The following is a 15,594-nucleotide window of genomic DNA, read 5'->3' on the forward strand; positions in this document are numbered from 1 at the left end:
GACGACGCTCCCGCGGGAGCCCCGCCTGAGCAGGACGCGGCCGCGGCGGCTGCGAGGCCGCGGGAGGCCGCGGAGGATGGAGGAGCGGAAGGAGGAGGGCGAGGCCGAGATCCAGGAGCACGGGCCCGAGCACTGGTTCTCCAAGTGGGAGCGGCAGTGCCTGGCCGAGGCTGAGCAGGACGAGCAGTTGCCCCCTGAGCTGCAGGAGGAGGCGGCGGCCGCCGCGCAGCCCGAGCACAAGCAGCAGAAGCTGTGGCACCTCTTCCAGAACTCGGCCACCGCTGTGGCCCAGCTCTACAAAGGTGAGGGCCGCCGCCGCCATTTTGCGCCGCCGCCCCCGCCTCGCGCCCGGCCTTCGGCGGAGAGCCCGGGGGGCGGTTGGCTGGGCTCCGGCCGTCGCAACACGGCCCCACCGCCCCCTCCTTGCAAGATGGCGCCGCGGGAGGCGGGCCCTCGGGAGGCGGCCGGAGGCCGGCGCGGGGGGCCGCTGGGCTTGGGGCCGCCCGTGGGGCCCTCCCGCTCCTGGGGCCGGGCCGCCGGGTGCCCCCGGGCCGGGGAGGGCAGGGGAGGAGCCCCCGGTCACAAAATGGCGAAGGGAGGCGGCCCGGGGGCCCTATTGTGCCGGAGCCGGCCTCGGGGCGGGGACTGCGAAGGGGTGCCTCCCTCTGCCGCGCCTCGGCCTCGGCTGCGCCCGGGGGCCCCGCGGCTCCCCCTCCAGCTCCGTCGCGACCCCCTTCTTGCCCGCTCCCCACCTAGCGCGGGATCCCGGAACCCTTGAACAAAATGGCGAAACCCAATATGGCCGTTCCGGAGTGATTGACGCCCAAATAACATTGCTTTTTCTTTTTCTTTTCTTGTCTTTGTGTGTTTCTTTCTCTTTTTTGTTTTTTCCCCTTCCTTTCGTCGTTTTTCAGACCGAGTGTGTCAGCAGCCAGGACTTTCTCTTTGGGTTCCCTTCCAAAATGCAGCCACTGCCGTCACCAACCTCTACAAAGGTAAGGACAACTTTGCTGCATTGCTGGCTAAGGGGAAGGGCGGCCTGCGTCAGGGTTTAAGTCCTGCGTTCCTTAGTGCATTGGCCACCTTGACCTGGAGGTATCTCCCGAGTGTTTTCTGCTTCTGAATCCAGCCACTAACTCTCAGTACCTTGCAACTTGAGAATTCTGGCGGTGTGATGTTATATCTAGATAACGGGTTCTCAGCCGGGGGCGTTTGGTCCCCTCACCCCATGGCGATATGTGACAATGTCTGGGGCACTCCAGAGTGTCATCACTGAGAGGAGGCCGCTAACTGTCCTCGGTGCACGAGGCAGCCTCTCCACCGAATGGCAGTAGTGCCGAGGTTGAGAGGCCCAGAACTCCAGACCGTGAGATGTGCTTCTTAGGCACCCAGGGAAGAGGAGTGTGTCTCGCACAGAGGTGGGAGGGACAACTTGTTTGTGGAAAAGCACCTCTTGGAATAGTTTTTCTTGAGTTAGGCAATTTCGAGCATGATGGTGGCACAGCATAATTTAAGTGCGTCGAAAACTAGCTAATTGGAATAATCTGTACGCACGTTAACATGCAGATAGTTGATGGAGTTGCTCTTCCCTAGCAACTCCATCACATATTTGCCTTCCAAGCTACTTTCTGCCTGACCTTACATTGTTGGCAGGAAATCTGATCAGTTTGAGTTGATAGCAAGATTTTGTTTCATGGCAGTGCTTTTCTGCAGTTAATCCCCGCCCCCCACGTGAAGATATGTGAGTAAATGTTCTTGCCCATCGTGTTCTCTCAGCAACGGTGGGTTTAGATTTGTTTTGAGGATTTGGAAATTTGGGTTTGATTTTTGGCAAGGTTTCTGTGGGAAAAGGATTTGAATTTGAGTGTTAATTTTAGTAAAAATGTAATTTAAATAAATGCTTTTAAACTGCTAGAAGCTGTTGATAATTGCAGTAGAGCTTTGTGTTTTTCAGAATTATCTAAATAAGGTTGAAACAGGCTGTGGAGTGACTTGATTCTCAGATTCTTATCTGCATAAGAATGAGCCAACTAAGATTGCATTCTTTAGGGAAAAAATCCCTTATTTTGGATTTCCTTGGTAGACCTTGTAGTTTTTTGGGATGATAATTTGAGAATGTAAACTGAACCTGGTGAATAGAATGTTAATTTCAGGGAATGAGGAACTAATAATCTAGGCTTACTGAGAAAAGGAAACCTAATGAAATGGTGCCCCAGTGGTCAGCTTTGATTTTTATATAGCTGAGTTCCTTAAATTTTGACTCTAACATTCATTACTGCTTGAGGGTTTTTAACATTCTCTGGAATGGCTCTTGGTTTCACCCAGAGAATTTTGAAATAATACCTGAAACTCATATTTTTGGAAAACTCTGCTTTCTTGGACTATAATTTACATATAGTAAAATCACCGTTTTAAGGTGTATGGTGTGAATTTGACAAACATACATTGTTAGTAAATGGAATATATCTATTCCCCCCACCCCGGGCAACCGCTGATCTGATTTCTGTATATATGGTTTTTGTGTTTCCATAATGTAATAAATAGAACCTTATAGTAGGTAGCCTCTTCTGTTTGGGTTCTTCTATCCACTTTTCATAATGTTTTTGAGATTGATCTATTCAGTTCACATTGCAGGTATTAATAAATAGTTCAGTGCAATTTTATTTTTCTGACTAGTGTTGTGTGTGGAGGTATCACGGTTTATCCATATCAGGTTTTGCAATTATTTTTTGCTTTAGGGGGAAAGCAACACATATTTTTAGTCCGTCTGTGTGCCAGGCTCTTCGACTAGGCCGTAGAAAAATATGAATGTTCTCTGACTTCTCAGTTTTTGGTGCTGTTTTGTGCTCCTGGAATGCATCTCTTTAGGACTGTAGCTGACGGTTTTCTTTAGTGTTAATTCTTCATGTAAAAAAGTGGGCTCAGAAGCTGAACTCTGAAATAATCCCTAATTTGATTTCTTGATTTGAAAATGCTTTTTATAATGTATGTTTTCTTTGTTTAGAAAATGTAATGAAAGACATTAAATTTCTTTTTAAATAAACATGAAGTTCTTGCATTATGGCAAATGCTGGATTGTCAGTCCAACCTTAGTTTTATTTTGTGTCCTATTTCTGTAAAATGAAATATATTCTCTTTTATCTGAGGAATGGTTAATTGTGGTTTGTGGAATTTGGTAGTATAGCAACACTATTCTGTTCCTAGCTGACTCGAGGAAAGTGGATAAGCTCTGCAGATCCTCACATTCTTCCTCCTTTTCAGGGTGTGTTCTTTAGAGAACAAGAATGCAGCTGTAGGAATAATTGGGTACCTTAAATAGAACCAGTAAAATTAGCAAGGTAGTGTCACAGTGCATGCAGCTGTAAGTAGTGGTAAATTTAGAGTGTTCACAGTTCTTATTCAATATCTAAATGTAATTTATGGGGGCAGGGATGGGGGGAGATTTTGGAGGATCCTTGTAAATGGGCAATGCTCTCGCAGTTTGTATGATTAAGCGCTTCTCTGACAAGCTAAAGATGGCTCAGTTTGCCTTACCCAGCCTGGGGAGAGGTTGGTGCCTTTACCAGCTTCCTGATAACACCTAAGACGAGCACATGGGAAGGTCAGCATTGAGGTAAAAGTCTAGCAGAGGGCCCCTTTTGATTGTGGCGTTTTGAAACATTGAGTGATGCAGTTGGTTTGGTTGAATGTGGCTGGAGACTTGGAGGAGAGTGAACTGGGGTGTCCTCAGTGTGCACAGAATTTGGCAAGACGGAGTTCCTTTTGCTCCACATAGTAAGTTGAGTCAGACATTGGCATCCTTTTTTGGAAGGGAAGAAAATTTTATGGTTGGTTTTTGTTTTTACTTTGCTTTGATAAATCTAAAGGAAGTAATGTTTGTTAAATATTCAGTGGTGGTGTGTCCCCTGGCTTAGTACGTTTTTTGATGTCTGCGGCAAGGGGAGTGAAGTTACTGAGGTGGTTTTAACTAGCCTGGTTGATGCTTATCTGATAAATGCTTTGTCAAGCTCATCTCTTTCTGCCTCTTAAATACACCTCCCATTTCCTTGGGTGACTGGTTTCAATCTCTCTCCTGACTCCTCATTAGGAAAATAATGAATTCTAAATTCCTTCTACGCTGTGGGGTTACTTGCTCAGTAGAGGCTAGCCGTCCTTTGGAGCCTTGTGGTCAGCGGAGGTGGGCGCTGGGGCCCTGCTTGCTCTGCAGCAGCTGCCTGGGAGCCAGTGCTCACCCACATCCCCCAGAGCCACTTCTCACTGCTTCTTATTGTCATTTCCCTCAACTTTACATTTTTCTTTTTTGATTTTTGTTTTATGTTAAGCTCCTTTTTTTGTTTGTTTGTTTAATGCTAAGCTCCTCTGCATTTTAAAACTGTCTGAAACTTTAGTTGTATACCGACTTCTCCCACATATGTTAAGAGCTTTCTCTTGATACTGTTTATGTTAAAGATGTTTCTGGTTTTCTCCTTGAATAGGATTTGCCCCAAGGTGTGTGACTCTAGCGGTACTTGGAGAAGGCCAGCAGCATCATTATCATGGAGTCTTCTGCTAGATTGTTCTAGTTCAGATTTTAGACTGTTACTTTTACTTAGTTGTATGGTCCTGGAGACAGATAATGGAACAAAAAATATTGCACTATTGTAAGCCTTCATTTTCTCAATTGTGAGTAGGAGTAAGTACACACAACTTAGAGTGCAGGCTCTTAGTGTGTCATGCAATGAGTCTTCAAGCATGGACTGTGTTGGTGGTCAGGTTCTGTTTTTCAGATGATGTTTTTGGCTATGGGCAGTGCTTAAGATGAAGGGAAGAAATTCTTATTATTTTTTATTTCTGTCAGAATTAATCTTTGTGGTGTGTCTTCATCTTTCCCTGAAAGGGCTGAAAGTAAATAGAATTGATAAGAGAAAAATAGTGTGATGCCCTTTAAAGTCCTTATTTTTGAGACATCTTGATGCCAGATCCTGTTTATAGTGTGTAGTCACTTCATTGTGGCCTTCTTGGGCTTCTCTGTGAACTGAAAGTGAATGGAACGTAGTGAAAATTTGTGGATGAGTGATTGGTGTATAAACAACTGGTCAGAGAAAGCATGTTCTACCTGGAGGCAAATAATGAAATTTCAGCTTATGTTTTGACTTTCTGGAGTTGGTTTGTGACTCTCCTGCTGCAGAAAACTATTGAACGTTGAGAGTGTTCAAAAAACCTTAGTATGGATTGCAGTTGAATACCCTGTTTTATTTTACTAAGTAGCAGTCTCAGTCATTACTAATACCATTTATAGATTTTTTGTGAATTTTTATAGAAGACTGTCAGTTTCTGATGTGTAACTTCTCTGTAAAAGGATGTTTTGGCTGCAAATAGCAGAAAAGACAAGTCAGGCTGGACATGGATTGGCTGCTCTCTGCCTTGAAGCCTGAAGGTGGGATTGATTGAATCCCGTGGCTCAGGCCTCCCTGCTCTGCAGCTCTCTGTAGTCCATGTGTGGGCCTGCGCATACCAGCTTTGTCATTAGGCTAGTTTCAGTGTTGGCAGCTCACTCCTCACATCTTAGGGTCACTCACAGAAGGTTAGAAGAGCCCAGAAGCTTCTTTCCCAGGAGCTACCAGTAAATGACTTCTGTCTCTGGGCCAGAATTGAGTCACATGGTTATTCAGAACCAGTATCATAGCCACAGTTTTGGGGTTATGCAGATTTGTTTGGGACTATACCACAAGTTTCACCACTTCAGCAAATGTGGAAGAAGCTTTTCTTCAGAGCTATCCAAACAAAAACTTGGGAGTACCTTTAGGAAAGGGAGGACGAGGACTGGATGGTAGGGAACTGTGGCCACTCTGATCCTTCCCTGGTTCCTGCTGTTTGTATGTGCTAGGTGAAGATTTAAGTCAGTATGTAAGTTACCTAGAAGCTCGTGTTTATCTTTGGATACCACTTTGTTAGGGAACTTAGAAATTATTTCCTTAAATCAATTGAAAAACGAGCTTCCCTGGTGGTCCAGTGGCTAAGACTCTGCACTCCCAATGCAGGGGGTCCCGGTTCAATCCCTGGTCAGGGAATTAGATCCCACCTGCAGCAACTAAGAGTTAGCATGCTGCAACTAAAGATCCTGCATGCGGCAATGAAGATCCCACGTGCCTCAACTAAGATCTGACACGGCCAAATAAAATATAAATAAATAAGTAAATATTTAAAAAAACAAAACAATTGAAAAGCAGTTTTATTTTGGTCATGACTCATATCTTTTCCTTTTTTAAAAATTTATTATTATTTATTTTTTGGCTGCGTTGGGTCTTTGTTGCTGTGTGCAGGCTTTCTCTGGTTGCAGCGAGCGGGGGCTACTCTTCGTTGCGGTGCGTGGGCTTCTCGCTGTGGTGGCTTCTCGTTGCAGAGCACAGGCTCTAGGCGCGCGGGCTTCAGTAGTTGTGGCATGTGGGCTCAGTAGTTGTGGCGGACGGGCTTAGCTGCTCTGCGACATGTGGGATTTTCCCGGACCAGGGCTCGAACCCGTGTCTCCTGCATTGGCAGGCCTGTTCTTAAGCACTGCGCCACCAGGGAAGTCCCTAGATATTTGTTTCTAATGAAACAGTTAAAATACATATTTTTTCCTACAGCAGACTAGTTGGTTAGTGCAGATTGAGTTCTAAGTTTAAATGTTTTGTAGTTACTAGTATTCCTTGGAAATGTACCCTGATCTAGCAGTGTGATTTTTCTGGTTTGTAGATCCTCTAAGGAGAATGGGAGATGACTTCTCTATTGTTGAGGAAGAAATCCATTGTAGAAGGAACTTCTGCTATTTAGTAACTTTTTAGGGCAAGGCCCTTTGAGCCTCAGTTCCATTTCCTTGTTTATGAAATTGAGATATCTGCTTTGGCTAACTCACATAAGGTTAGTTTCAAAAAAACTATAGATAGTGAAATCTGATTGTGTTTATGTTTCATGTAAGAAAGTTCTGCATTTGATCTTCATTTCAGAAATCAATATGATTCTTTGCCTACTGCCCCTTGCCAACAGTGGGAAAATGAGACTAATAAAAATCCCTTGAATTCAATTTCAGCTATTTGTATAAAAACAATTTAAAAAAAATATGAAACAAAGATGTCTACTGTGAGTTGTATGAATCAGTTTGTTCTTGAATAAGGAAATGAATGTGTTGTGATTAAAGGTTAGATTGACATTTTGATGCCCTTGGGCTTTGCCTAACCTTCGAGATCATGGCCGTTTTCCACAGTGGCTTTGGCATCAGTAAAAGTGTTGGACACAAGACTGTCCCCACAGTTTTCTTTGCTCTGCATTTCTAGAATTTAGGTGTCTAATTGGAAGGTTCAGGAGTATTCAAAGCAGTCTTTGGCTGAGAGCCTTCTGGAGGCCATCTTTGTGTGTACGTTTATTATTTTACTGGACAGTAAATTAACCAGTGATTAAAATCTAGTCCGGTCATTCCTAAGATTCTCCAGTAAGCATTTAGATCTCTTCTACTTAGTGCAAGATGTGATAGGAGGGTTTAATTTTCAACCAAGTAACTCTTTTAAAGTTCTCAAACATAAGAACTATATATATATATATTTTTTTTTAAGAACTATATTTTAAACTATGTTTTAGTGTCAGTATGAGATTCTCTGTTTAAGGAAATAACTGAGATTGGATTAATCTGGGTGGTAAAGTAATTGGATTTGGCTTTCAGGATATGTTAATGGTATAAGACCAAATTATGCCCAAATTATGCCCAGTGCAAAAGCATGTATGTACCCGAAGACCTTAAATGTTAAATCTGCTTTTCTCCTCCTGTACTTCTTAGTCTGTAAAAGTCTGTTTACAAAATAATTTATTTTAAGCGTGTTCTTGGTTGGTTGTGTTGTTGAGACTTGGGCAGAATTTTTGAGGTGAAATGATTGGTCAGTTGCATACATTTTAAAAGAGGTTCACAACTACTTATATAACCGCCTTCCTTCAAAAGTAAGAATATTGAGTTTTCCAACTTTGTTCAACTCTGTGATTAAAGCATCAGCCTGTTGCCGATCTGACTTCTGGGCTTTCCTTGTGTCCTCAATCAAAACAAATCAAAGCTCTTTCCTTCCAGGATTGTCAGGATTTTTGTCTTTTTTTTTTTTTTTTTTAAACTGCCTCATCTGGTTCCTTCCCTTTGGCTCTTGAGTTTTGTATCAAGTTCAGCTTTTCTTATTTGCTGTCTGGTTTGCTAGGTGTACATTTACATGCCTGCTTCATCTTACTTTGCACTATCCATGCTTGCTTCGAACTTGTTTCTTGTACCCCTTTCAACTTTTTGTCCCTCTATACTTCCAATTCTGGACCTGCCTCCATTTGGTTCTCGAAAAATAAAATTCCCTGAGTCATTGTTTTTGGAAACAAACTTCTCTGGTTAAGAGCTTGATTTTAACAGCTCTCTTCGGTAGGGGAGCTTTGTAGAAACCTAGTTGCTTGTAGATCCGTAACAGTGGACGGTTATCCTCCTTTCTGTGGTCACATGGGATGGGCTTAGTTTACTCAATGATTTGATTTCTCTTAAAATACTTCCAGCTCTTTTAGAATCACTTAAGGTCTACATACAACTTTACGAGGTCATCTTAGAGATTATGCATCCTTTAAGGTTGGCTTCATCTAAGTCTTTAAGACTAAGAGATGGGAAAGCGCTGTATTAGCCTCTTAAATGCTATTTACCTTTGAAATGGGATTCGTGCTTGTTTTGTTTATGATGAAATGAGAAATCAGAACACATTGATTCCCATTGTAACTTGGGCATTCTAGTAGTGAGACACTGGAGAAATTACTTCATTCACGAGTAGCTTTTTCTTTCAGACGCGTTTATTATTTATTTATTTATTTATTTTGGTTGCACCGGGTCTTAGTTGTGGCAGGCGGGCTCCTTAGCTGTGGCATGCGAACTGTTAGTTGAGGCATGCACGTGGGATCTAGTTCCCTGATCAGGGATCAAACCCGGGCCTCCTGCATTGGAAGGCGGAGTCTTATTAACCACTGTGCCACCAGGAAAGTCCCATGAGTAGCTTTTTTTATATTTGTAAAATTAGAAAGTTGTGATGGAGTTTAATATTTAAAGAGTACTCCTGTGGGTAACTTCTTTCATTTTTCTTTTTAACTTTTTAGCAATAAGAACTGGTCATCTAAGGAATAGGCCTTGTTATAAAGTTCTGTTTGTGCTGCCCTCTTGCCATCTTTTTTAATAATGCAAATTCATGCAGCTTGGGAGCCTCTGTGATGTCTGGATTATTGTCTTTCTGGGACACAGGTCTTCATTCACTGGTTTGCTTATCCTTTCAGCATCTACTTTAGATGTCGCAGACAGAATTAAAATCCAGGTCAGGAAAAGTAAGAGGAATGAAGATATATTGGTGATTTTCCTGCTAGCACAGCAGCTCAACTAAAAATAAATTGCAGTGGCTTAAGTTTCCAAGTATTGATATTGTTTTCAACTGTGTAAAGCCACTAAAGGGGCAGGCATCATTTTATTGAAAATCTGGGTTCAGTATGTCCAGGGGGCGGGCAGTATCTACAGGGAGAATAGGAGACCAGTCTGAGATTTTAAGACAGGGTCTTTTGGAAGTGGTTATAAGTTACAGAAAACTGTTGGGAACTGGAAGCAGATTGAAAACGTTCCTGGGAAATGAATAAAGCTTCTTGTTTCCACAGTGCTGTTTGGCTTTGTTGAGCAATCAATCAGAATTAATTTTCCCTTATTTCTAAAATGTTTGCTACTCCTTTTAGTGTGTTTCCAGTTCTTGGTGCTGAACCTGTCAGTAGGAGTACACCTCCGAAATGACATGGTACATGCAAGGTGGGCACCGCCTGAGTGATTTGTTGCGGTGTATAGTCATCTGGTGAATGATGTGAACGCTCCTGTTTAGAACTCCTGAGAATTCCTTCTTTTCTCAAAGCTTAGTGGTTAAGAACCACAGACTCTGGAACAACAATTCCAGCTCTTGAATACTGTGGTAGAGTTACTCAGTGTCTGTTTGGTCAGTTGCAATGAGGGGACAGTAGTACTGCTCTCAAGGTATTCGTGTACCTTTTTTCTCAGGGGAAGCTGGGTATAGTACCAATAAGCATTTAATAATTCACCTGTTTAAGAAATTTTTTTTTTTTTTGCGGTACGCGGGCCTCTCACTGTTGTGGCCTCTCCTGTTGCGGAGCACAGGCTCCAGACGCCCAGGCTCAGCGGCCGTGGCTCATGGGCCCAGCCGCTCCGTGGCATGTGGGATCCTCCCGGACTAAGGCATGAACCCGTGTCCCCTGCATTGGCAGGCGGACCCTCAACCACTGCGCCACCAGGGAAGCCCAGTTCACTTATTGTTAGCATTACTAAATAAACTAGCTTGATTAGATTAAGCTTTTTTAAGGAAATAGCATTATTAAAGTGGTAATTCGGTTAACAATAAGTAGTTTTTGTTTTTATCTATTGAGTTTTTTTTTTAAAGAACAAGGCAGAAACTCTAGGTTTATGTGATGTGTTTACTGAATTGAGAACACTATGATTAGGTGTCAGGTATGACATTTTAGACATGAATGAAGTTCAGTTTGATTACTGATAGACTTAAAGAGCCCTGTACTTAATGATATTCATTTTGGTGAACTTGTAAAACCGTGGTTTTCTTTAGGAGAGAATGCAGCTTGGCTCTACTGATCATCGTGTATCTTCTTCTTCTTTTTTCCTAACAGAAAGCGTGGATACCCATCAGCGAAGTTTTGATATTGGAATTCAGATTGGCTATCAGCGACGCAATAAGGATGTGTTGGCTTGGGTTAAAAAGCGCAGAAGAACTATTCGTAGAGAAGATTTGATCAGCTTCCTGTGTGGAAAAGTTCCTCCACCGCGAAACTCTAGAGCTCCCCCAAGACTGACTGTAGTGTCCCCTAACCGAGCTACTTCAACGGAAACTAGCTCATCTGTAGAGACTGATTTGCAACCCTTCCGGGAAGCCATAGCTCTGCATGGTAAAGCCGTTTAAACATATTTCTTTGGAAAAATGGTTAAGAGTGTGCCTGTGGACCCAATTTCACATTTAGGTTTAGGTCCAGATATATTGTCTGTTTTTTGTCTATTCTAGTTACTACTTGCTCTAGAAATGTTTAAATAGAATGTAAGCTAAGAACTTATATGGGCAATTTTTGAATGTTAGCCAGCCTATCCTAAAAAAATGTTTCTAGAAAGTTAGTTTGAGCTGATTGGTGATACAATAACAGCATTTTTTGCAACACTGATTAGAATTTATTGCTTTATACACTTATATTGTACATGTTTCCTTAACTCTTCTGAGTCAAAGAGGAAGTTCTTGTGTCTTAAGAATACTATTGCATTTATAATTACCTGGAGAGCCTAGCCAGTTACGGGCAAGTAAGGCAGATAACTGTTGGGCTAGTTCTCATGGGAACTCCCTTTGACACCTTAGGTTATTGAGTGTGCTTGTAGAACCTGAGCGTTGATGACCCAAGAGGGAGTGGACAGATGTAAGAATAATTAAATTGACTTTCCTTATGTCTGTTGTCCCTTAGGGCCTTGCTTTGATAGGACTGTTAGAGAACAGGTCCATCACCATCTCCCCAGGCCAGACCTGTCATAAAAAGACATTCTTGGCTGAGGGGTTTAAGTATTATTGGAGAAGCCTGGGGTATGTAGTCAGTAAGTTTGTTGTTGCTTGTTCTCTAATACAGGCTTCCAGATAGAACTGGGAGAGGTACTTATAGGACATTCAATACTGCTGTAAAAATAAAACAACAAGATAATAAGACTAGGTTGAAGCCAAGATGAAAACATGGATTGTACAAGTGACTAAACAGATAGAAGTAATTAGTGAGTTAGGTCATGAGTCCTGTTAAAAGTTAACATATTTCTGAGCCATAGTGTAGGTCATCTAAAATAAAATAACCTGGTGATAAAAACTGGGATGTATACAAAGGGCTTCTATATCATCGAAGCTTTAATGCTTACAGAGATTCTTGTTCTCTTTGGCAAACGTTGATTCTTTATCTAAAACCCCATTCAGAACATGGGAGTTGGAAAAAGTGTTGTTTTTTTTCCCCTCCTGATTGTGAGTTTGTTTACGATAAGTTAAGAACACAAAAACATTTTATTGCAAGAAAGTCCATGATGTATGGATGCAGTACGTAAGACTGCTTGCTGTTTCTAATATAGTGGAATAGTTGATGCTGTCAGAAAGTTTGAAACTCAGGCAAAATAGAAATTGATCTGTTCCTACTGAATTAGTTTCACATCTTTTACCATTATTTGAAAAAAATTACTCTAAGTGTACATAGTTTGTCAGATTAATTTTAGTGCATGGTAGTATTTGATGTAGTTGTGTTTTCCTTAAGCATTTTGATTTCCTTTGTCATCAAGTGGATTTATGATTCATTCCATATTTCTCTTGTTGAAGTGTCTTTTTTTCTGTATTATACTCTACTATAGAAGGTAGTTTTAAGAAACATAAATGCCACTCTTGTTATAAAATCTTAATGCAGTTGTACACATTGTAAAGAGGGCAAGCTAGCAGCCCTCCCCCCTGCAACTACTACTATATTCTCCACATCCCATTACATTTTCTTAAATTGAGTTTATTCAACTTGTGATTTATTATTTTACTGAACTTTGGGAGTTTTAGTGGTGATGTAGATTTAGGAAGGTACTATTTATAATTTTGACTTATGTTTAAATTGTGAGGGTTTAAAAAAGTTTAATTATAAAACTATAGAAAAATAACCTTTCCCTTCAATAAACTTACGAAGTAGTGCCAATCCAGAATACAATGGATTCCTAGGGTTTATAAACTGAATTCATGTAGTTAAAAAAACGTGAAGTTGCTATGCAGTAATAGGGCCCCTTGAAAAGAGTACACAGAAACATTACATACTGAGTTTTGTGTTATATTGGTTTTAGAGGACATAGCTGTGCTGGGAATGCTAGTCTGACTTGAGTATTTTTAGTAATTTGAATGATTTCTAATAGGGCATTGTTAACTAAATTGTAAAGCAGATTAATGACTAACTTTGTAACCAGGTGTCCTCATGATCTGATTTATTGAATAGCTGTAAATTGAAGTCAAAACTGTTTAGATCTTTTAAAATATATTTGGAAATTCATCTTAATTAGGGTACATACTGGTCAGAATTTGGTTTTGCATAGAATTTGCTTAGCCAGATCTATGAAATGTGAGGTCAAATTGAAGTTCTTGGGGTTCTACGTTGGAGGGAGAGTCTAAATTCATGAAGTTTTGGGGTGCCAGGGGGAGACAGGAAAAGAATTGGTATACTGAGGCTGACTTAAATTTATAATCAAAGCAAACATTAGTGTAGGAGTCATATTGATTTATTCTTATCCATAAGCAACCTCATGTCCTTAAAAGAGAGGACAGGGCTTCCTTGGTGGCGCAGTGGTTGAGAGTCCGCCTGCCGATGCAGGGGACACGGGTTCGTGCCCCGGTCCGGGAGGATCCCACATGCCGCAGAGCGGCTGGGCCCGTGAGCCATGGCCGCTGAGCCTGTGCGTCGGGAGCCTGTGCTCCACAACGGGAGAGGCCCGCGTACAGCAAAAAACAAAAAAAGAGAGGACAGTTACCCCTGTAATTTTTTCTTTTTTTCTTTATCGGCTCACTTGCAACAGATGCCACCCATATGTGCTATATGTTCTTTATATGAAGACAGATGGCCAAGATATAAGATAATTGTAGAGTTTTTCATGTAGGCAGTGAGGGTTTGATGATAAGATCCTTTGATCAGTACCCTCATGAGCCTTAGATTTAAGTATTGCAATTAAAAGTACATCAATTAATGATTATCAAACAGTTTCGATCAAAACTGTCAACTAATGGTTATGGAGGTTTAAGGAATATAATCCAGTGCTTTATTTTGGCACTTGTTTGCAACATACGTTTATTTTCTGTGTAAGATGATATCTCCTTATCTGGTTGCTAAACTCAACAGAGAAGTCAAAGAAGTGCATATGCATGTGCTAAATTGATTTCTGCCCTTTCCTTATTCATCCTTGTCTTAAAATAACATCAAAAATTTACTGAGAACTGGATTAATAGCTGGCACCTTGTTTTTATGTAAACAAATTTCAGATAGACCAAAAATCATCTGGACCATTTTGTGGTTCCCTGCCTGCCTTTCTGATTATTCCTCTCTTAGTCATCCTTTCTCTTCTAGAGACTTTTATTGTCTTCTCTTTAGGCTACTTTGACCTCTGACCTTTCAGTGACTTAGGTTACATTCCCCAGGATTTAGCCCTTAGCCACCTTCTCCTGCAATCCCTTAAAGGGCCATTTCAGTCTTAATTTCCAAAATTGGTCCTTATAGTTTAGACCCTCTCTCCTGACTGCTAAAGACATATGCCTCATTGTCCCCTGGTGGACATCTCCATCAGGGTGTCCTGCAGGCGTTCAGAGCGGGCTCATCTAGCCTCAGCAACAGCAAAAACAGGTCTTTTCTTCACCTTGCCACTCAGCAGATGCATATGTGGCAGATTCTGTGCAGTTTCTAGAGAATATATGGTTGAATAGGGTGCTTCCTTTTCTGTTGAGGCCAATGTATACTTGGATAATTTATTTTGATGTCATATGTAAGGTGTTCTGGGGTCAGAAAAGGACATTTCACAGTGCGGCCTGGCCATGGGTTCAGAGAAGGCTATTCTGGAGGAGGTGAGTTCTGGGTGCTTGGAATAATCTCCTTCCTGCTCTTGCTTCCCAGTCCTGAGTTGACCCATTCACCAGTCCCTCTTTCCTGGGAGCACTGGAGTGATCTTTTTGATCTTGTTGCTTCACTGAAAAATAACCTTTGTATCGCTGTGTCCTCTAGGGTGAAGTCTGAACTGAGCACAACATTGTAAGACCCTTGTGGTTTGATCTGACCTTGGGTCAGATATCTTAGCTATACTGTGTAATCTTTTGAATACCTTCATGCTCTTTTGTAAGCTTTTCCTTCTGCCTGTTCATCCCTTCAGACTGATAGAACATCTGTGACAAAGCTTTCCTTCAGTTCTCCCCATTTTCTCCAACCTTCCCTGAGCTGGGTGTCTGCTCTCCCCTTTTGCTTTGCTTCCATAGCTATCCCTTCCCATAGACTGGGGCTACAGTGGTGCAGGGACTATGTCTTGGAGCTTCTGGCTTTAACAGAACCTGGCATAGATGTGTTCTGAGCTTAACACAGGGATTCAGACGTCTGCTAAGTCAACACAGTGGGGTCAGAGAACCTTTCCAAAGAGTTGAGGCTTATAGATCCCCAGGTGACTGCAGTATGAGGAGGGTGAGGAGAATGGAGAACAGAGCCGGGTGTATCTTAGTGCTGCAAAGTCAGCTCTTCACACTGAACAACTGAGTCTTGGAGTGGGGCCTGAGGGTGATGTACCTTTAGAGCGGTTCTTTCAGTGTTTCCGTCCACGTCAGCACCTGCTGAGGAGGGTCTCATTTAAAACTAATACTTCCCCTGGATTATTGCCATTTTATTGATGAAGAAGGCTTATTTGGCTAAAATAGACCAGGTCAGTAAATGGTAGAACAGATATTCCAGATTTGTCTGGCTCCCCAGTTCAGTACCTCTACATGTGTACATTTGGGGTCCCCCCCCCCCCCCCCCCCC

The 15,594-nt window shown here is 42.1% G+C and overlaps 1 protein-coding gene and 1 non-coding gene across 2 annotated transcripts in view; both read left to right on the forward strand.

The window, feature by feature from the left end:
• Positions 1–76: 76 nt before the first annotated feature.
• HAPSTR1 (HUWE1 associated protein modifying stress responses) overlaps positions 77–15,594 on the forward strand; it is a 23,384-nt gene continuing 7,866 nt past the window's right edge. Inside the window, exons 1-3 of the mRNA XM_007469935.1 lie at positions 77–302; positions 915–995; positions 10,684–10,959. Coding sequence (XP_007469997.1) covers positions 77–302; positions 915–995; positions 10,684–10,959 — 583 coding nt within the window. The remainder of the gene's footprint in view (positions 303–914; positions 996–10,683; positions 10,960–15,594) is intronic.
• Positions 5,978–6,050, forward strand: TRNAG-CCC (transfer RNA glycine (anticodon CCC)). The gene has a single exon. It is a non-coding gene; the product is annotated as a tRNA-Gly (tRNA).

Source organism: Lipotes vexillifer, unplaced genomic scaffold (assembly GCF_000442215.2).
Source record: "Lipotes vexillifer unplaced genomic scaffold, Lipotes_vexillifer_v1.1 scaffold1120, whole genome shotgun sequence".
Lineage (NCBI taxonomy): Eukaryota > Metazoa > Chordata > Mammalia > Artiodactyla > Lipotidae > Lipotes > Lipotes vexillifer.